At 37.2% G+C, this 23,888-nt stretch overlaps 1 protein-coding gene across 1 annotated transcript; it reads right to left on the reverse strand.

Annotated features, from left to right (window-relative positions):
* Nucleotides 1–882: 882 nt before the first annotated feature.
* On the reverse strand, nucleotides 883–1,824 carry LOC467016 (olfactory receptor 9K2-like). Its single transcript, XM_522416.1, has one exon. The coding sequence runs from the start codon at nucleotides 1,822–1,824 to the stop codon at nucleotides 883–885; it is 942 nt and encodes a 313-aa protein (XP_522416.1).
* Nucleotides 1,825–23,888: the final 22,064 nt, after the last annotated feature.

Below are 23,888 nucleotides of genomic sequence, written 5' to 3' on the forward strand. Positions count from 1 at the left end.
TCAACAAAGAGCTTTATTTTACTTAATGCTTTTAATGGAAAAGATTATTTTTCCATTCTATTTCCTTTTCATCAGATACACATGCTCTCACCTCTTTGGCATGTCATCAAAACCAAAACACAATACTAGCATTTATAACAAATATCATTTGCATATAAACCAGTTGGGACACACAGTTTCCAAGTTAATCATCGTATAAAGTATGTTCTGTATCAAAATTTCACCTAGGCATGCAAAGAGAAATAGTAAAATATTATACCTCCCCATTTCACCCAACATATTATCACATGAAGAGGCAGAAAGAAAGTGACAAATACATTACTATTTGTAGAAACATAACAAGTTTTCATAAATATCCAGAACTTTCCAATTTAACATTGCCTTGGGAAAAAGTAAGTACTTCATGTGTAACATTCGTTATGGGAAATTATTCATGCTGTGGAATAGAAGAGTTAAGGAGTTTTATTTTAAAAAAATAAATAAATAAACTTGGCTGGGCGTGGTGGCTCACGCCTGTAATCCCAGCACTTTGTGAGGCCGAGGCAGGTGGATCATCTGAGGTCAGGAGTTCGAGACCAGCCTGGCCAACATGGTGAAACCCTGCCTCTACTACAATTACAAAAATTAGCCAGGCATGGTGGCTCACGCCTGAATCCCAGCTACTCAGGAGGCTGAGACAGGAGAATCACTTGAACCCAAGAGGCGGAGGTTGCAGTGAGCTGAGATCACACCACTGCACTCCAGCCTAGGTGACAGAGCAAGACTCCATCACAATAAATAAATAAATTAATTAATTAATTTGAACTTTAAATGCCTACATCTAGAAAATCAGGCAGTAAAAAATAATTGATGCAAGAAACAGAAAAACAAATAAAAGCGGATTCAGAGTAAAACCTTTTTCTTCCATAAAACTTTTTTCACGGCATCTTTAACATCCTTATTTCTTAAAGAGTAGATTAAAGGATTTAACATAGGTGTGAACAAAATGTAACATACTGAAGCCACTTTACGAAGTTCAGGGTTATTTGGAGGTGTGAGATACACAAAAGAGACAGTTCCATAGAGCATACTTACAACCCCCAGGTGGGAGCTGCAAGTGGAGAAGGCTTTCTTCCTTCCTTCACTGGAGCGGATCTTTAAAACTGTGGACACAATGTACATATAAGATACGACAATAACAACTATTGTGGGCAAAATAATGAAGACAGCCAAACTAAATGACACCATCTTATTCATGAAGATATTGGAACAGGAGATCTTTTCAATCGGGTTTGAATCACAGTAGAAGTGATCAATGACTCGGGAGGCACAGAAAGACATGGAGAATGTGACACTGATTTGAAGGATGGAACTGACCCAGCCACAGAGGTAGGAACCAGCCACCAATTGGATACAAACACTTCTTGACATGCGAACAGAGTAGAGGAGTGGGTTGCAGATGGCAATGAAGCGGTCATAGGCCATGGCTGCCAGAACAAAGGCCTCTGTTACCATGAAAAGTGCATAAAGGAACAGCTGTGCCACACAACCTGCAAAGGATATGGTCTTTTTCTGAGATAGGATGTTGACCATGGCTTTGGGTACAATAACAGTAGAATAGGAGAGATCAATGACGGAGAGATTGCCTAGGAAGAAGTACATTGGTGCATTCAGCCGGGGATCAGTCACAATGATGCCAATCATACTAAGGTTTCCCAGAAGAACCATCCCATAAATAATCAGGAATAGTAGGAAAAGGAGACTGTGGAGCTCTGGACGAACTCTGATGCCTACAAGAATGAAGTCAGTCACTTCTGAATGGTTGTCTCCTCCCTTGTCACCCATGGCAAATTTCTGCTTCAAGATATAAGAGAAAGTCAGCAAATAAATGTTTCTCTACTATAACAAAAACACTTAACATTAAAGGAGACTTTATAGTTGGCATATGCCTTCATTATCCCATTAAGTTTACACACATGAGCAAATGAAAGATGAGAGATGTTTTGACTTGCCTAAGGTAACACAACTGGCTAACAATGGAGTTTGGACCCAAGATACAGTATTTTGTATCCAGACTAGTAATAATTTCAACACAATGTAGTTTGATACTTTTTTATATCTCTCTACCTTGTTACATGAGATGGCTTATGAGATGTCATTTGTGATTGAGGTATTGATTTCAAAATATTGTCAGTAAATTCCTAATACTAAGAAAAAGACGCTTCCTTAAGTTTTAATCTATCATGTAATATTCACTTTTCCTTTAAAAACACATTGCTTCAAAATGGTAATAAATAAATGAGGGAAAAGAAAGCTAAAAGTACATTCCAAGGTAACATGAACTTTCTACCAAAAGAGCTCTTACAACCTCAAGGAAATTATCAGTTAACTGTCTTATTTAGAGATCTTTTATTTTTTTTATTTTTTCTTGAAAAAAAAAAGGGATACATTTGCAGAACATGCAGGTTTATTGCATAGGTATACAGAGATCTTTTAAAATGCAACCAGTCTTCAGCTCCTGGAACTAGTTTAATTTTATTTAAGGACAAAAGTAAAATGTAAACAATGTCTTTATATTTTTTATTCTGTGAAGCTTATTGATCCTGTTTTTTTCTACGTAAATCTGTCAAGAAGGTCATGCCATCAAACTTTTCCAAATTTGAGAAAAAATAGATGTAAATTAAGAAAATTATATTTGCTATACAATCTAATACATTCTTTTACACAGTCCATAATTTTTATTGACTGTGTAAAAGAATGTATTAGATTATATAGCACATTTTTTGAACTCTTAAGCTGATGGTAAGAGCTTAATAATTTAAGAATAAATAGTATTAATTTCTTAAATGCATCCAAATTAACCTGTTTGAATTTGGGTGACCTATTAAGCAACTAAAACAACTTTGGTTAATTTGAAATATTTCTGTTTTTTATTTTTATGTAAAGCAACACATTCATTGTCTATTAAGTTGTCTAGCAATTAAAGATTATCCTACCACATCTTTTCTTCTTTGGTGGCATTTAAGCCAAGTATCATTCATCCTTCCAAGGAGTGGTATGGATAATAAAAGTGAGCAAATGATCCAGAAAATATCTTTGCCAAAATGGAAATAAATGCTGTGCTAGCAATCGTAATTACAGAGCATGCAGAATTCCTCTTTAACTCTTTATCCTCCCTCAACTGTAAGAGGTTTAAGAGGTTTACTTTTTTTTCATTTTCCCATGTTCTACAAAAGTCTCTCAGACCCCAAAGCCTTCATGACCTTCCTTACATCTTTCATTTGTTACCTCTCTCAATAACTTCATCCAAAAAAGACTAAAATTAATTCAAATACATTCAAATCAACAGAAAAAATGATTGAACATAAAAACATTAGTATTCTGTGTCTCCACTGTCCTCATACCAACTACTCCACCATATACTTGAAACCTATTCAAATAAATGTATAGTCATTTGGTTTTATTGGGGGAGATAAATTAGACTTACAGGTTAAAACGCATAAGGATGACTAAATTTTATTCCGGGAATAGAATAAAGCTTTTTAGGCATGAAGCTGAAGAGAACAGTTTCAAACATCAGCCATCATTTGTTGGTTTGGAATAGGAAAAGGAGGTCAGTTATAGAGAATAGGAATGACTTTTAAGACATGTAAAATAATTTCACACATATCTCTCCCTTCCGCAGTAAGTCACAAGCTTGTGACAATTAGTTTGATTGTAGTGATCATTTCACAATGTGTAGGTATTAAAACATCAAGTCTTATACCTTAAGTATATATAATTTTTATATCAATGATATGTCAACTCTTAAAAAAAATCATAAGCTTAACAGGCCTTGTTGTTTAATCTTATTTTTTTTTAAAAAAGGAAGAAGTAGAGGAGGAGAAAGAGGGAGAAGGGCAGTAGAAAGAGAAGGAAAAACTCTTAAATTCTTATACCAAATCAAATGCTACTTTTTGACCCTTTTTGAAAGTGACATATTAGTTTTTCAAGAATTAATCCATTTCCATCTGTCTGATTATCAACTAATGTGTTGAGTCAATATTTTTAAGGATCTATTCTGTGTCAAGTATTGTGTTTGGCACTAAAAATGAAGACAAAAAAGAATTAAATGTAATTCCAACTTAAAACATGGTATGATACATGATATGAGATGTTTATTATAATATAATAACTACCTTTAATTCATTACTAAATGACCAATAGTAAATAAATAAGCTCACAGCTAACTTTTTAAAGAACACATTTTTTTAAATGCTAAAGATGATAAAACCTTTAGGTAAGATGCTCTTGGAACACGGGAACTTTAGTATAGACAGGCTTTTGAGAGCAAGCTGACTTTAGAATAATAACAAGATTATAATTACAGAATTTGCAAGCAAATTTATAGACTATTTACCATAAAAATATTTATCTCCATTAATAAAGAATTTTAAATAAAGAGCCAATTTTGGTATGAAATAATTGGAATAGAGATAATGGAGAATCTTTATGATTGTGAGGTTTTCTAAGCGCTGAAACAAGAGAAATTATAGAATACACATCACTAGGACTAGATTTTAAATATCAATTATCATGTTCCCAGTCTGATTTAGCCATGATCTTTCTTCAAGCAATAAAATAGGAATATCGAAGTTTATTTTCATGTTAATAATTTTTAATTTGTGGCTTAGCACATTTTGAAACTCAAGAAAAAATGTATTTAAGCATATTGAAAATGTTCTGGCTGTCTTACTATATGATTAAAATAAATATGATTTGTTGTTTTATAATTATTCTTACCTGAACTTTTGTTTCTTTTGTCTTGTAAACTTTTTCACATGAAACTACAGAGTTCCAAATTCTTTTTACTTCCTTCTATAAAAAAGATATTTTGAAAAATAAAAACTATCAATGACAACATCAAAACTAAACATCTCAAATAATGTTTAGCCCCCAGCAAAATAACAACCCTCATAGACATGGCACGACCATGTTCTTACGAGTTTTTCCTGGCTCTGTAATTTCCCATTACCTATTATTGAAGTTTGTTCTTTCTTTAATATAATTTTATTTGAAAACCTGTTATAGTTGTCTTTCTGCACACAGTATGAAGATGATGGACTATGAATCTCTGTAGTTTTCTCAGAGAATAATGGGCATTTCCCTACCAAAATTGAATAAATGCTCATTGAATCTATGAAATCAAACTACATGAAAATCTCTTGCCTCCCTGCTGTCACATTTCACAGGCCTTAGCATGAACATGGGAGCAAAATGGAAATTTAAGGTGAACAAAACTCCCTGGTCCCTGATGACCTACAAAGATAGCAGCAGCTAGCATCCATAGTTGTCTTAGGTTTTTCCAATCTCATGAAACTATTTCAGAGAATTGCAGCATAACATTTTTCAGAATTTTGGAGGAAGAAGTTCCTCTGAGAGAAGGCTGAAAAATAAGTCAATTATAATTTCATAACAAGCTTAAACTCTAGAGCCATCCCATGAGGACATATGAGGAGCAAACACTAAGTGTGATTTCTTTACTTGTTGAATACTCTTGGGGTAATCACCAAGTTATTTTGGACAAGACTCCTTATTATAAAGTTTTTTCTTTATATTAAGAGAAAGTTTGCTTCTCTATAAATTCCAACCACCTGAATGTCAGAGTCTCTACCCATTACTCTGCTTTCTGAAGGTCCACTGAATACTTCTATCTTCTGACATGCTTTCTAAATTTTAAAAGACAAATACATTAATACCCCATAGTCTACATTTCTGGATTCAGCATCCTTAATTTGTTAGGATCTTTTAGTAGCGATTGAATAATTTCTAAGTTTCCTTTTCAAAAAATCTATTGCCACAATTTGACATCGGGCTGTATATAGTCTATCAAGTTGAAATATGACTGCCTAATTACTTACGATGTATACTCTTTTAAGGCATATGAGACAGAAAGTATTTTTTTAATATTGCTTCATACTGATCTTTCAGCCAAAAGAAACCTTTAGTTTTATTCTTGTTTTTGTTTTATTTTGGTCTTATGTAAATTGCTACTGAGTTTGGTGCTCCATATTCTTGTTCTGTGACTTCTCTCATATTGTCTTTTCACTAACAACACTTTTTCAATATTTTATGTCTAACCATTTTTTACCTTTTAGATTGATGCTTTCATACTATGTTTCCATGTTACAAAAACCAATGTCATATATTTGTGTGTCCTTCATGTCTTATTGGTGAGTGCTGCATGTTTTTGGACATAAGGAAGTTTCATTTTATTGCTTTTAAGTTTTTATTGATATAACCTTTTTTTTTTTTTGAGACTGTCTTGCTCTGTTGCCCAGGCTGGGGTGCCATGGCATAATCTCGGCTCACTGCAACCTCCACCTCTGGGATTCAAGCAATTCTCCTGCCTCAGCCTCCTTAGTAGCCGGGATTACAGGCGTGCGCCACCACACCCGGCTAATTTTTGTAATTTTTAGTAGAGGTGGGGTTTCACCATGTTGGCCAGGCTGGTCTCAAACTCCTGACCTCGTGATCCACCCGCCTCGGCCTCCCAAAGTGCTGGGATTACAGGCGTGAGCCACTGCGCCCGGCCTTGATATCACTTTTAAACAGAAATAATTCAAGGTTGTTTGATAAAGCCTGCTTCCAGGTTAATGAAGATCAATTAATCAGCTTGAGAAGTGTACACTTTTTCGACCACTATAAATCTAGCCTTTTATTTACAAAGACTATAAAATATTTTATCAGATAAAGATACATTATATGATAATCTTCTGAATGACAATTTCTTTAATCAGAAAAGGGTTTCAATTCACTTTTCCTGATTCTTCAGGAACCTAATAATTCTGTAAAACCTAAGATATTGTATCAAATTGTCAGATATATTCCAAACATTGTGATATGTATACATAACTACAAATTTAATATATAAAATAAACTTTCATCATTTTGTCTATGGATATACTGAATTGTCATCTCAGAAACTGTTCAAATGTGTGAGCTACGATGCTTCTAATTCACAAAGCCGAGGATCCAGAAACTCGCTTCCAATGCGAGCTCTTTACAATCTGACTTCACGACATGTATCTCCAGCTTTAAGTCCCATCCTCCTTCTTCTCCAGCTTATAATCACCCTAAGTTTACTACTCCCATTTCCAGAATAGATGGGGGTTTCCTGGCTCCCTGTTGTTACTCATTCATTCACTTATCAACCTGAATTTCTTTCCCGCCCTTTTATTTTCACTTCTATACTAAAATAACTTATTGATAGCATCAACACAACCTCTAAACACTTGGTGCATTCATTTACCATCACAACTTAAAATATTGCCTTTAATATGAATTTGGCATGTGTAGTTTAAAACCAGGTGCCTATTTGGAAGTCCTAACAGCATATCAAACAACTTAGGCCAACCAACCCTTCTCTCAATCCTGGCTTGGTGGCATAGCTACAAATAGGAAAGACAGGAGGGAACACAAAGAACATTGCTTCCTCAAAAGTAATAGATTTTCATCAGCTTATGACATCTTATTTACATGATGGCTGTTGAGAAAATCATTTTTAAAACTTTAGGTGGTGTAGTGTAAAACCAAGAAAGTATCTGTTCAGTACTTGATTGAAATGACATCTCATATTAAGTGTTCTTAACACACACACACACACACACATACACACAACAAACAGAAGAAAAAGAAAAGAAAGCAAACTGCAACTATGAATAAAAAAGGTAGTATAAGAAAAAGAAAATGATTTCCCTGGGGGGAGGAGCCAAGATGGCCGAATAGGAACAGATCCTGTCTACAGCTCCCAGCGTGAGTGACGCAGAAGACGGGTGATTTCTGCATTTCCATCTGAGGTACTGGGTTCATCTCACTTGGGAGTGGCAGACAGTGGGCACAGGTCAGTGGGTGTGCCCACCGTGCACAAGCTGAAGCAGGGCGAGGCATCGCCTCACTTGGGAAGCGCAAGGGGTCAGGGAGTTCCCTTTCCGAGTCAAAGAAAGGGGCGACGAACGCACCTGGAAAATCGGGTCACTCCCACCCGAATACTGCGCTTTTCCGACCGGCTTAAAAAACGGCGCACCGTGAGATTATATCCCACACCTGGCTCAGAGGGTCCTACGCCCACGGAGTCTTGCTGATTGCTAGCACAGCAGTCTGAGATCAAACTGCAAGAGGGCAGCGAGGCTGGGGGAGGGGTGCCCGCCATTGCCCAGGCTTGCTTAGGTAAACAAAGCAGCCCCGAAGCTCCAACTGGGTGGAGCCCACCACAGCTCAAGGAGGCCTGCCTGCCTCTGTAGGCTCCACCTCTGGGGGCAGGGCACAGACAAACAAAGACAGCAGTAACCTCTGCAGACTTAAATGTCCCTGTCTGACAGCTTTGAAGAGAGTAATGGTTCTCCCAGCACGCAGCTGGAGATCTGAGAACGGGCAGACTGCCTCCTCAAGTGGGTCCCTGACCCCCAAGCAGCCTAACTGAGAGGCACACCCCAGCAGGGGCACACTGACACCTCACACGGCAGGGTACTCCAACAGACCTGCAGCTGAGGGTCCTGTCTGTTAGAAGGAAAACTAACAAACAGAAAGGACATCCACACCAAAAACCCGTCTGTACATCACCATCATCAAAGACCAAAAGTAGATAAAACCACAAAGATGGGGAAAAAAACAGAACAGAAAAACTGGAAACTCTAAAAAGCAGAGCACCTCTCCTCCTCCAAAGGAACACAGTTCCTCACCAGCAACGGAACACCAGCTACGGGAGGACATTCAAACCAAAGGCAAAGAAGTCGAAAACTTTGAAAAAACTTTAGAAGAATGTATAACTAGAATAACCAATACAGAGAAGTGCTTAAAGGAGCTGATGGAGCTGAAAACCAAGGCTCAAGAACTACATGAAGAATGCAGAAGCCTCAGGAGCCAATGCGATCAACTGGAAGAAAGGGTATCAGCAATGGAAGATGAAATGAATGAAATGAAGTGAGAAGGGAAGTTTAGAGAAAAAAAGAATAAAAAGAAATGAGCAAAGCCTCCAAGAAATATGGGACTATGTGAAAAGACCAAATCTATGTCTGATTGGTGTACCTGAAAGTGATGGGGAGAATGGAACCAAGTTGGAAAACACTCTGCAGGATATTATCCAGGAGAACTTCCCCAATCTAGCCAGGCAGGCCAACGTTCAGATTCAGGAAATACAGAGAACGCCACAAAGATACTCCTCGAGAAGAGCAACTCCAAGACACGTAATTGTCAGATTCACCAAAGTTGAAATGAAGGAAAAAATGTTAAGGGCAGCCAGAGAGAAAGGTCAGGTTACCCTCAAAGGGAAGCCCATCAGACTAACAGCGGATCTCTCGGCAGAAACTCTACAAGCCGGAAGAGAGTGGGGGCCAATATTCAACATTCTTAAAGAAAATAACTTTCAACCCAGAATTTCATATCCAGCCAAACTAAGCTTCATAAGTGAAGGAGAAATAAAATACTTTACAGATAAGCAAATGCTGAGAGATTTTGTCACCACCAGGCCTGCCCTAAAAGAGCTCCTGAAGGAAGCACTAAACATGGAAAGGAACAACTGGTACCAGCCGCTGCAAAATCATGCCAAAATGTAAAGACCATTGAGACTAGGAAGAAACTGCATCAACTAACCAGCAAAAGAACCAGCTAACATCATAATGACAGGATCAAATTCACACATAACAATATTAACTTTAAATGTAAATGGACTAAATGCTCCAATTAAAAGACACAGACTGGCAAATTGGATAAAGAGTCAAGACCCATCAGTGTGCTGTATTCAGGAAACCCATCTCACGTGCAGAGACACACATAGGCACAAAATAAAGGGATGGAGGAAGAGCTACCAAGCAAATGGAAAACAAAAAAAGGCAGGGTTTGCAATCCAAGTCTCTGATAAAACAGACTTTAAACCAACAAAGATCAAAAGACACAAAGAAGGCCATTACATAATGGTAAAGGGATCAATTCAACAAGAAGAGCTAACCTAAATATATATGCACCCAATACAGGAGCACCCAGATTCATAAAGCAAGTCCTTAGTGACCTACAAAGAGACTTAGACTCCCACACATTAATAATGGGAGACTTTAACACCCCACTGTCAACATTAGACAGATCAACGAGACAGAAAGTCAACAAGGATACCCAGGAATTGAACTCAGTTTTGCACCAAGCGGACCTAATAGACATCTAGAGAACTCTCCACCCCAAATCAACAGAATATACATTTTTTTCAGCACCAAACCACACCTATTCCAAAATTGACCACATACTTGGAAGTAAAGCTCTCCTCAGAAAATGTAAAAGAACAGAGATTATAACAAACTATCTCTCAGACCACAGTGCAATCAAACTAGAACTCCGGATTAAGAATCTCACTCAAAACCACTCAACTACATGGAAACTGAACAACCTGCTCCTGAATGACTACTGGGTACATAACGAAATGAAGGCAGAAATAAAGATGTTCTTTGAAACCAATGAGAACAAAGACACAACATACCAGAATCTCTGGGACGCATTCAAAGCAGTGTGTAGAGGGAAATTTATAGCACTAAATGCCCACAAGAGAAAGCAGGAAAGATCCAAAATTGACACCCTAACATCACAATTAAATGAACTAGAAAAGCAAGAGCAAACACATTCAAAAGCTAGCAGAAGGCAAGAAATAACTAAAATCAGAGCAGAACTGAAGGAAATAGAGACACAAAAAACCCTTCAAAAAATTAATGAATCCAGGAACTGGTTTTTTGAAAGGATCAGCAAAATTGATAGACCGCTAGCAAGACTAATAAAGAAAAAAAGAGAGAAGAATCAAATAGATGCAATAAAAAATGATAAAGGGGATATCACCACCGATCCCACAGAAATACAAACTACCATCAGAGAATACTACAAACACCTCTATGCAAATAAACTAGAAAATCTAGAAGAAATGGATAACATCCTCAACACATACACTCTCCCAAGACTAAACCAGGAAGAAGTTGAATCTCTGAATAGACCAATAACAGGATCTGAAATTGTGGCAATAATCAATAGCTTACCAACCAAAAAGAGTCCAGGATCAGATGGATTCACAGCCGAATTCTACCAGAGGTATAAGGAGGAGCTGGTACCATTCCTTCTGAAACTATTCCAATCAATAGAAAAAGAGGGAAGCCTTCCTAACTCATTTTATGAGGCCAGCATCATTCTGATACCAAAGCCAGGCAGAGACACAACCAAAAAAGAGAATTTTAGACCAATATCCTTGATGAACATTGATGCAAAAAATCCTCAATAAAATACTGGCAAACCAAATCCAGCAGCACATCAAAAAGCTTATCCACCATGATCTAGTGGGCTTCATCCCTGGGATGCAAGGCTGGTTCAATATATGCAAATCAATAAATGTAATCCAGCATATAAACAGAGCCAAAGACAAAAACCACATGATTATCTCAATAGATGCAGAAAAAGCCTTTGACAAAATTCAACAACACTTCATGCTAAAAACTCTCAATAAATTAGGTATTGATGGGACGTATTTCAAAATAATAAGAGCTATCTATGACAAACCCACAGCCAATATCATACTGAATGGGCAAAAACTGGAAGCATTCCCTTTGAAAACTGGCACAAGACAGGGATGCCCTCTCTCACCACTCCTATTCAACTTAGTGTTGGAAGTTCTGGCCAGGGCAATTAGGCAGGAGAAGGAAATAAAGGGCATTCAATTAGGAAAAGAGGAAGTCAAATTGTCCCTGTTTGCAGACAACATGATTGTATATCTAGAAAACCCCACTGTCTCAGCCCAAAATCTCCTTAAGCTGATAAGCAACTTCAGCAAAGTCTCAGGATACAAAATCAATGTACAAAAATCACAAGCATTCTTATACACCAACAACAGACAAACAGAGAGCCAAATCATGAGTGAAATCCCATTCACAATTGCTTCAAAGAGAATAAAATACCTAGGAATCCAACTTACAAGGGATGTGAAGGACCTCTTCAAGGAGAACTACAAACCACTGCTCAAGGAAATAAAAGAGGATACAAACAAATGGAAGAACATTCCATGCTCATGGGTAGGAAGAATCAATATCATGAAAATGGCCATACTGCCCAAGGTAATTTAGAGATTCAATGCCATCCCCATCAAGCTACCAATGACTTTCTTCACAGAATTGGAAAAAACTACTTTAAAGTTCATATGGAACCAAAAAAGAGCCCGCATCGCCAAGTCCATCCTAAGCCAAAAGAACAAAGCTGGAGGCGTCACACTACCTGACTTCAAACTATACTACAAGGCTACAGTAACCAAAACAGCATGGTACTGGTACCAAAACAGAGATATAGATCAATGGAACAGAACAGAGCCCTCAGAAATAACGCCACATATCTACAACTATCTGATCTTTGACAAACCTGAGATAAACAAGCAATGGGGAAAGGATTCCCTATTTAATAAATGGTGCTGGGAAAACTGACTAGCCATATGTAGAAAGCTGAAACTGGATCCCTTCCTTACACCTTATACAAAAATCAATTCAAGATGGATTATAGACTTAAACGTTAGACCTAAAACCATAAAAACCCTAGAAGAAAACCTAGGCATTACCATTCAGGACATAGGCATGGGCAAGGACTTCATGTCTAAAACACCAAAAACAATGGCAACAAAAGCCAAAATTGACAAATGGGATCTAATTAAACTAAAGAGCTTCTGCACAGCAAAAGAAACTATCATCAGAGTGAACAGGCAACCTACAAAATGGGAGAAAATTTTTGCAACCTACTCATCTGACAAAGGGCTAATATCCAGAATCTACAATGAACTCAAACAAATTTACAAGAAAAAAACAACCCCATCAAAAAGTGGGCAAAGGACATGAACAGACACTTCTCAAAAGAAGACATTTATGCAGCCAAAAAACACATGAAAAAATGCTCACCATCACTGGCCATCAGAGAAATGCAAATCAAAACCACAATGAGATACCATCTCACACCAGTTAGAATGGCAATCATTAAAAAGTCAGGAAACAACAGGTGCTGGAGAGGATGTGGAGAAATAGGAACACTTTTACACTGTTGGTGGGACTGTAAACTAGTTCAACCATTGTGGAAGTCAGTGTGGCGATTCCTCAGGGATCTAGAACTGGAAATACCATTTGACCCAGCCATCCCATTACTGGGTATATACCCAAAGGACTATAAATCATGCTGCTATAAAGACACATGCACACGTATGTTTATTGCGGCATTATTCACAATAGCAAAGACTTGGAACCAACCCAAATGTCCAACAATGATAGACTGGATTAAGAAAATGTGGCACATATACACCATGGAATACTATGCAGCCATAAAAAATGATGAGTTCATGTCTTTTGTAGGGACATGGATGAAATTGGAAATCATCATTCTCAGCAAACTATTGCAAGGACAAAAAACCAAACACCGCATATTCTCACTCATAGGTGGGAATTGAACAATGAGATCACATGGACACAGAAAGGGGAATATCACGCTCTGGGGACTGTTGTAGGGTGGGGGGAGGGGGGAGGGATAGCATTGGGAGATATTCCTAATGCTAGATGACGAGTTAGTGGGTGCAGCGCACCAGCATGGCACATGTATACATAGGTAACTAACGTGCACAATGTGCACATGTACCCTAAAACTTAAAGTATAATAATAATAAAAAAAGAAAATGATTTCCCAACCAGGAAATGTATGGTCATTTTAGTGTTATGTTATTAAGAAAGTCAGCTGGACTTTTTTATCCCTTCAGATTGAATTAGGATCCTAATGTTTCTTTTGTTTTGTATCTTTGTTTTCAATACAACAGAATATCACATTGTACAACATACATATTAAAAGACAGATTAAACATTACTTTTTTGAAACAGGAAATATCAGAAGTAAGACAAATAAACCAGTACAAAAAGTGGAAGTGTGTTACTCTTACATGCTTACTCCTCCAACCATCAAACACATGATGTAGCTCTCTGTTTTCTCCATTTCATCCAACACACACACACAGACACACACACACACACACACACACACACACACAGAGCAAGAGCTAATGTGATGACTTTTAATAGGTTTCTATACTAGTTATCACACTTCTTTAAGTGATAATACGATATTTTCTATTTTCTAGGATAATATTTTTAGCCTAGTACCTCAACATAACTAACTAGTACCTCAAAATAACCCTCAGATTCATCCATTTTTGTTTATTTTCACTGCTACAGGAATAATCCAGACTTAGCATCACCTTGACTTCACTTAATGTGTGTTTTTTTTAAATCATACCCCGATTTTCTTGTTCTTCTCAACATTCGTTATTTTTAGTTTCTAGACTTGTCTTTTTAAAACACTATTTTACAGCTGCATAGTATTCCATGGTGTATATGTGCCACATTTTCTTTATCCAGTCTATCATTGATGGACATTTGGGTTGGTTCCAAGTCTTTGCTATTGTAAATAGTGCTGCAATAAACATATGCGTGCATGTGTCTTTATAGTAGAATGATTTGTAATCCTTTGGGTATATACCCAGTAATGGGATGGCTGGGTCAAATGGTATTTCCAGTTCCAGATCCCTGAGGAATCGCCACACTGTCTTCCACAATGGTTGAACTAATTTGCACTCCCACCAACAGTGTAAAAGTGTTCCTATTTCTCCACAGCCTCACCAGTATCTATTGTTTCCTGACTTTTTAATAATTGCCATTCTGACTGGCGTGAGATGGTATCTCATTGTGGTTGTGATTTCTATTTCTCTGATGATGTGGAGTAGTTTTTCATATGTTTGTTGACCTCATGTATCTCTTCTTTTGAGAAATGTTTGTTCATTCCCTTTACCCATTTTCTAATAGGGTTATTTGTTTTTTGCTTGTTGATTTGTTCAAGTTCTTTATAGATTCTGGATATTAGATATTGGTCTGATGCATAGTTAGTGAGTATTTTCTCCCATTCTGTAGGTGGTCTGTTTACTCTGTTGATAGATATTTTTGTTATGCAGAAGGTCTTTAGTTTAATTATATCCCACATGTCCATGTTTTATTTTGTTGCAATCGCTTCTGAGTACTTAATCATAAATGCTTTCCCAATGCTGACATCCAGAATGATGTTTTCTAGGCTTTCTTCTAGGATTCTTATAGTTTGAGATCTTACATTTAAAACTTTAATCCATCTTGAGTTAATTTTTGTATATGGTGAAAGGTAGGGGCAAAATTTCATTCCTCAACATACAGCTAGCCAGCTATCTTAGCACCATTTATTGAATAAGGAGTCTTTTCCCCATTGCTTGTGTTTGTTGACTTTGTCAAAGATCAGATGTCTGTAGGTGTGCAGCTTTTTTTCTGCGTTCTGTATTCTGTTCCATTGGTTTACACGTCTGTTTTTGTACTAATACCATGCTGTTTTGGTTACTGTAGCCTTATAGTATAGTTTGAAGTCAGGTAATGTGATGCCTCCAGCTTTGTTCTTTTTATTCAGGATTGCTTTGGCTATCCAGGCTGTTTTCTTGTTCCATATAAATTTTAGGATGGTTTTTTCTAGTTCTGTGAAAAATGAGATGAGTAATCTGATAGGAATAGTGTTGAATCTGTAGATTTCTTTGGGCAGTATGGCTATTTTACCAATATTGATTCTTTCTGTTCATAAGCATGAAATGTTTTTCTATTTGTGTGTGTCATCTATGATTTCTTTAAGCAGTATTTTTTAGCTCTCTTTGCAGAGATCTTTCACTTCCTTGGTTAGATTATTCCTAGGTATTTTAATTTTGTGTGTGGCTACTAAAAATGAGATTGCATTCTGGATTTGGCTCTCAGCTTGAATATTATTGGTGTATAGAAAAGCTACTGATTTTTGTACATTGATTCTGTATCCTGGAACTTTACTGAAGTTGTTTATCAGTTCTAGGAGGCTTTTGGCAGGTTCTCTGGGCTTTTCTAGATATAGGATCATATCATCTATGAAGAGATATAGTTTGACTTCTATTTCTTTTTGGATGCCTTGCATTTCTTTTTTCACCTGACTGCTTTGGATAGCACTTCCAGTACTATGATGAATAGGAGTGATGAGAGTGGACATCCTTGTCTTGTTCCAGTTCTCAGGGAGAATCCTTCCAGTTTTTGCCCATTCGGTATGATGATGGCCGTGGGTTTGTCATAGATGACTCTTATTATTTTGAGGTATGTTCCTTTAATGACTAGCTTCTTGAGGGTTCCTATCTTGAGGGTTCTTATCATGAAGGGATGTTGGATTTTATCAAAAGCTGTGATGATCATACGGTTTTTAGTTTTAATTCTGTTTATGTGGTGAATCACATTTATTGATTTGCACATGTTGAACCAAACTTGCATTCCGACAACGAAGCCCACTCATTCATGGTGAATTAACTTTTTAACATGCTGTTAAATTCAGTTTTCCAGTAATTTGTTGAGGAATTTTGCGTCTATATTCATCAGTGATATTGGCCTGTAAGTTTCTGTTTTTCACTGTGTTTTTGCCAGATTTTGGTATCAGGATGATGCTGGCTTCATAGAGTGAGTCAGACAGGAGTCCCTCCTCCTTGATTTTTTGGAATAGTTTTGGTAGAATTGGTACCAGCTCTTCTTTGTACATCTGGTAGAATTTGACTATGACTGTATCTGGTCTGGGGCTTTTTTGGTTACTAGGTTTTTCATTACTGATTCGATTTTGGAACTCCATATTTGTGTGTTCAGTGTTTCAGTTTCTTCCTGATTCAATCTTGAAAGATTGTGTTTCAGGAATTTATCTATTTCCTCTATATTTTCTAGTTTGTGTGCATAGAGGTGTTCTTAATAGTGTTTGAGGATCTTTTGTATTTCTGGGGCATCGGTTGTAATGTCAACTTTGTTGTTTCTGATTGCGCTTTAAAAATTATCTTTAAATTAGGTAATTTGAACCATGCCTGGAGTAAAAAGCCAATTGAAAGACACAGAAAAGTAATAAGATAAAATAATGTAACTAATGTATCAACTAATTAATAGGTGACTATTAAATTTAAAATCTAAATATGCTGTATCATTTGCTTTAAGAAAAATAACTATAAGATATATGCAGATATATTTAATGTTAACAGCAAATATCTCTGGAAAATAAGCTTACACATATAATTCAGATTTTAGATTTTGAATAGAAGCAGTTTTTACTATGCAAGAAACTACTTATTTGATAGTACAGCAATTAAAAGTATGAATTATTTAAAGAGCTGATGAAAGTTATAGACTTGATCCCTCTGAGGCAGATTCACCCATGATATTCTATACATAAATATAGATCTGTAGATTAAAAGATAGGACTCGTATATGTAGCTAGTTTAATAAATATTTAAGCTGCAAGTATAGAGATAATACAGACCAGATACCAAGGTGGATGTTATATCATAATGTAAAATCCACAGAGATGATGGGTAAACACCTATTTTAAAGTTTATAACACATCACATGCAGCGAGCTCTGCAATAGAAGAGTGGGTGCAAGATTTAGTTTAGTCTTCCTTTGCATAGGAATTCTTCTCTCCCATCTCTCTAACCTTTCATAATTGAAGTGGAGAAATGAAGAAAGAGGATAGGGAAATTCGGATTTGAAGATACTGTTATTATGATATACCTTCATAGCTCTCTTGCTAGGAAAAGCTTGAAAATTGACTATTTTACTAATGAGTTTTTGCAGGTTCTTCAAAAATTCTCCCCAATTCCTGAGTCTCTCTCCCCAATGGTTCCCTTGGTGAGAATAACTACTCAGAATTTCTATTCGTTATTTAGTTTTGCCTCAGCACTTAGAAACCCCACAGTATCACCAATTTCTCTCCACTGATATCTAGCATGTGCTAGGACTGCCTTTGGAATAGAATATTACAATAAAAATCCATTTCCACATCCTGAAACACTAGCTTCATCTAATATTTATATGCTCTGTGTGTAACACATGAAATCAAGAGTCTCAACTCAATTTAATCTGCATTTTTAAAATAAGAATGATAGCAAATTTCAGAAACTATCTTAGAAATTGATGATTCTTGCATAAATAATGAAATTGAGGAATAAATTAAGAAGTTCTTTGAAACCAATGAGAACAAAGAAATAACGTACCAGAATCTCTGGGACGCAACTAAAGCAGTGTTAAGAGAGAAATTTATAGCAGTAAATGCCCACATCAGAAAGCTAGAAAGATCTCAAATTGACGCCTAACATCACAACTAAAAGAACTAGAGAAACAAGAGCACACACATCCACAACCATCTGATCTTCAACAAACCTGACAAAAACAAACAATGGGGAAAGGATTCCTTATTTAATAAATGGTGCTGGGAAAACTGGCTAACCATATGCAGAAAATTGAAACTGGATCCCTTCCTTACACCTTATACAAAAATTAACTCAAGATGGATTAAAGACTTAAATGTAAAACCCAAAACTATAAAAACCCTAGAAGAAAATCTAAGCAATACCATTTAGGGCATAGGCACGGGCAAAGACTTCATGACGAAATTGCCAAAAGCAATTGCAACAAAAGTAAAAATTGACAGATGGGATCTAATTAAACTAAGGAGCTTCTGCACAGGAAAAGAAACTATCATCAGAGAAAAGAGGCAACCCATAGAGTGGGAAAAAATTTTTGTAATCTATCTATCTGACAAAAGTCCAATATCCAGAATCTACAAGGAATTTAAACAAATTTACATTCTAAAAAAACCATTAAATGTGGGCAAATGACATGAACAGACACTTCTCAAAAGAAGACTTTCATGTGGTCAATAAACATGAAAAAAAAAAACTCAACATCACTGATCATTAGAGAAATGCAAATCAAAACCACAATGAGATGCCACCATCTCACTCCAGTCAGAATGGCAATTATAAAATGTCAAGAAACAACAGATGCTGGCAAGGTTGCAGAGAAATAGAATGCTTTTACACTGTTGGTGGGAATGTAAATTAGTTCAACCATTGGAGAAGATGGTGTGGTGATTCCTCAAAGATCTAGAACCCGAAATGCCATTTGAACCAGCAATCCCATTACTGAGTACATACTCAAAAGTAATATAAATCATCCTACTACAAAGATAAATGCATGCATATGTTCATTGCAGCACTACTCACAATAGCAAAGACATGGAATCAACCCAAATGCCCATCATGGATAGACTGGATAAAGAAAATGTGGTACATATTCACCATGGAATATTATGCAGCCATAAAGAAAAAACAAGATCATGTCCTTTGCAGGGACATGGATGGAGCTGGAAGCTTTTATCCTTAGCAAACTAATACAGGAACAGAAAACCAAATACCGCATGTTCTCATAAGCGAGAGCTGAACAATGAAAACATATGGACACAGAGAGGGGAACAATGCATACTGCGGCCTGTCAGGGTATGGGGTAGGGGGAGGGAGAGCATTAGGAGAAATAGGTAATGCATGCAGGCCTTAATATCTAGGTGATGGGTTGATAGCACATGTTTACCTATGTAACTAACCTGCATAGCCTGCACATGTACCCTGGAACTTAAAATAAAAATAAAAATTAAAAAAAGAAATTGATTATTCTTTTTTAATTATGAAGAATAAATCATTTTATTAATTGAATCCAAGGTCTGTTATTCATGTTAAATATATCCTTTAGAAGTAATATTAGAAGAGGTGGCTAAATAATTTTGTCAATTGAGATTGCCCAGAAGCTTCTTCAGTTTTAGAAGTAGGAGAAGATGAGTTAAACCCAATAAAAGTCACTGGTTAGTGATTTATAGACAATGTCAAGTAGTCTATGAATCATTTAGGGGGTTTGAGTTGGAACTCTACATATAGAAAAAACATGTCTCCTAGTCTCCCAATCACTAGTGCTCTTAGAACTTCTCTTTCATCATTTAACGATTGCAACTACAACACAAAAACTTTCTTCATTTTCAGTCCTATCCAACAAACCCAGAATCTCCCCACTGGGATTTATTATATTCATACTGTTTCTAGGCAGAAAATAGTTTTCATTAAGATGTAAATTTAATGAATTTCTGAGCAACTTGTTTCTGCTCCATTTGGCATGGTGCCTTGCAGACTTAGTCCAGGTGCTTCCTAATCGTCATAAAAGTGGAAACAAAGAGCCGAAGACCAGCTTTAAGCAAATGTTTTCTGTTAGACTTTTCAACCTGCCAATAACTTTTTCATGTTGTTTTCTTTTTATCAAAGCAATTGGGAAAAAAATGGAATTCCATGATCTTTAGATGAATAGATGTTTATTTTAAATTTAGGAAGTCCCTCACCATCTCGTTATTTTTATCCCTAGCTCAAACATGGATGGAAACATGCTTAAGAACAGCCACGCTGATTGAAAATTTGTAAGAATTATACATAAAACATACATATGTGAACAATTTCAAACAAAAAGGGAACACAGAAGACTAAACATGACACTTAAGGAGAAAATACAGTGACATGTTATAGAAAAAATTAGAAATATTTACAATACAGAGAGATCTGGAAAACCCTTCAGAAATAAACAGCAGATGATCTTAAAAGAAGAACGATGTTGCCATTTGATTTCTTAAAGGTTGCACTGAAAGAATTGAGTCAAGAACTTAGAATCTAAAATTTTATAACGTAAGTGTAAGGATATCATAAAAATATTCTCAGATAAACAAAGCCTAAGAAACTGTACCACAATAAATGTAACTTTTAAGAATTCTTGGAAGAAGCATAAAGCAATAGAATAACATAATGAATAAGTTTAAAATCCAGCTCCCCCTTTTGATAGCTCTGTCATTGATGACCTCAGGTAAGACATTTAACCTCCTTAAACTTTAATTTTGTCATCTTTAAAGCAGGAACAATGATAGTACATATCCCAGAGGACGATGATGATTAAATAGATTAATGTGGCCAGGCGCAGTGGCTCATGCCTGTAATACCAGCACTTTGGGAGGCCAGGGTGGGTGGATCACCTGAGGTCAGAAGTTCGAGACCAGCCTGCCCAATACGGCGAAACCCCGACTCTACTAAAAATACCAAAATTAGCCAGGCGTGGTGGCATGCTCCTGTAGTCCCAGCTACTTGGGAGGCTGAGACAGGAGAATTTTTTGAACCCAGGAGGTGGAGGTTGCAGTGAACTGAGATCACGCCACTGCAGTCCAGTCTGGGCGACAGAGCAAGACTCCATCTCAAAAATAAATAAATAAATAAATAAATAAATAAGATTAATGTATTTCATACTTTTATAAGACTACAGAAACAACAGTAAGCATTCTATTAGTGTTGTCTACTAAAACCTTTTGACATCATATTCAATGGTGAAAAGAAGATAAAGGCATACAGATTGGTCAAGAAGAAGTTTAAATTTCCTTATTCAAAATTACATAATTTTGCATATAGAAAATCCTAAGGATCTAGCCCCCTTACCACCCTCAAAAAAGTGCTAAAACCGAAAGATAAATCTAACAAAATCTTGGGATACAAAATTAATATATAAAAATCAATTTATTACTATATACGAACAACAGAAATTGTAAAATTAAATTTATTTTAATATTAAAAGTACCATTTATAATATCAAAATAAAGAAAGGTATAAATTTTATCAAGGATGTTTAATATTTCTACATTTAAAACTACAAAATATTGCTACGAAAAAAATCTAAGTAAATGAAGATATCCTAAGGATTCCAAATTTTAAAAGAATGTGTTCCTTTGGGTGAAAATAACAACATATTGTAGGAAAATAAATCAGAGATTTTCCCAGTAAACTAGTGCATGCGGACAACTCAAACTACCGCAAGGTGGCAGCACATCCCCGTGATAGCACCATCAATACTTGGCCTAGTCAGTGGTGAAAAGTCATGATGAGCTTCTGAGAGGATGTTCCTATTAAATCCTAAGTATTCGATCTACAAAGAACTAGGATCTTTTGATCAATTGAGCCCACATTTTCCTTCAGAGTCCAAAGAGGAAACTGAATTTCTGAAAATGTAGGCGACTTATCAAAGGTCGAAAATAGTTCATGACAGAACCAGGATTAGAACCTGATCTTTTAGTTTCCAGGGCAGCTCCTTCACAGTATTATAAACATTCACTGTGGCCTTTCTCTATCCCAGATCCTCTAGGGACTGTTATTTCTAAGAGAAATGATACGGTGGAATAACAAAATATGTAAACTAAGTAGTGAGCAAAATTTTTGCTTAGGTCCTCCTGATAGAGGCAGGAGGCAGAGAAATTCTAGGCAGACGGGGCGGGTCCCCGGTGAAAACCCACCTTCATGCCAAAGTGGCCTGAGACCTGCAGCCCAAAGTGAGAACTTCCATTCCTCTTTGCCCACTCTCTCCCAATTGGCTCTTTCTGAGTAATGTCTTTTTACCAGTCAAACATGGCCTTTTCCAAAACTACCTACGGCCTGCCCCCACTCCCATCCTGTGCTTATAAAGACCCCAGACTCAGTCAGTAGAGAAGAGAGGCAGCTTGACTTCACTGAGGCGGCTTGACTTCAGGGAATAGCTGGCTGGACTTCGTGAAAGAGCCAGCCGGACTTTGGGGGAAAGACTACCTGCTTGTCCCATCCCCTGTCCAGCTCCCCTGTCCACTGAGAACAATTTCCATCACTTAATAAAATTCTCCGCCTTCACCATCCTTCAAGGCTAACCTCATTCTTCTTGTCCAGCATCCAAGAGCTCAGAACCCACTGAGTGCAGGTACCCAAAAAAGGCTGCCACATTGGCTCTTTGCCCTTGCCAGCAGAGGGCAGCCACCCCACACAATGAGGCAATGGGCCAACCGAGCTGCTAAGACACTGCTGTCTGCAGATGGCAGAGCTATGAGAGCACTGCAAACATGCCCTCTGGGGTTTTGGGGTGGCAGGCACCCCCACCTGGGCACCACTGCAGGCTCCACACTGAGCTTGCTCCTGCTGGTGCCCAAAGCAGCTGGCTGGATCCCACTCACTTACTCACATGCTCTCTCTCACAAAGGGTTGAGTGTGGTGGGCCAAGTAAACAGGGCACCCCTGTCATGAGTCTGACAAAGGGGCTGAGAAAAATCCTGCATCACTCCAGACCTTTTTCTAGTTCCAGCTCTCCCTGACCTAACACTCTCCTTTCAGGATCTTCCCATTTCCTACCCCCTTTCCCACAACAAAATAGGAGATATTCTGATATCAAGAGCCTTATTCGTATTTTGGCTGAACTTCATTTGTTTATTTTGATGATAAAAGGAATGGATATCTCTCACGTTTAAGTAATATTGGGCTATAGAAGTAGATAAACCTTTTACTTGACCTTAAAGTCAGATTCTCATTAAAGCTGAACCCAGTCAGGTAACTAAATATTCTGGTTTTCCTGGGCCTGAGAGGTTTTTCAGTTCTAAAACAGGGAAAGTTCTGAGGTGGGCAACCAGGATGGTTGGTCACCCTAGCTCATTTATGTGAAACTGGGGTTTGTGGTGTGATGTACAACGTGATGGACCAGACAAAACAAAATGCATCTGACCATCCCTTTTTGTATCTCTTGCCATCTCTCACTTCACTTCAGCCCACATATATAGGACTACTAAATGTAAGGCTCTGCTATGGTTTGAATGTTTTTGTCTACTCCAAACTCATGTGTTGGAAACGTAATCATCAATGTAACAGTGTTGGGAGGTGGCACCAAATGGGAGGTGTTTAGGTCATGAGGGCTCAGTCCTAATGAATGAATTAATGTTGCAATAAAGGAGCTTTTGGAAGTGGGTTCCCCTTCTGCTCTTCTGCCATGTGAGGAACAGTGTTCCTCCCCTCTGGAGGATGCAGCATTCAAGGCAACATCTTGGAAGCAGACACCAAGCCTGCCAGTGTCTTGACCTTGGACATCCCAGTCTCCAGAACTGTAAGAAATAAATTTCTCTTCTTAATAAGTTTCCCCAGA

Source organism: Pan troglodytes, chromosome 10 (genome assembly GCF_028858775.2).
Source record: "Pan troglodytes isolate AG18354 chromosome 10, NHGRI_mPanTro3-v2.0_pri, whole genome shotgun sequence".
NCBI lineage: Eukaryota > Metazoa > Chordata > Mammalia > Primates > Hominidae > Pan > Pan troglodytes.

What these genes read in the sequence shown, in the direction of transcription:
- LOC467016 (XM_522416.1), bottom strand. Translation starts at nt 1,824, where the DNA reads ATGGGTGACAAGGGAGGAGACAACCATTCAGAAGTGACTGACTTCATT.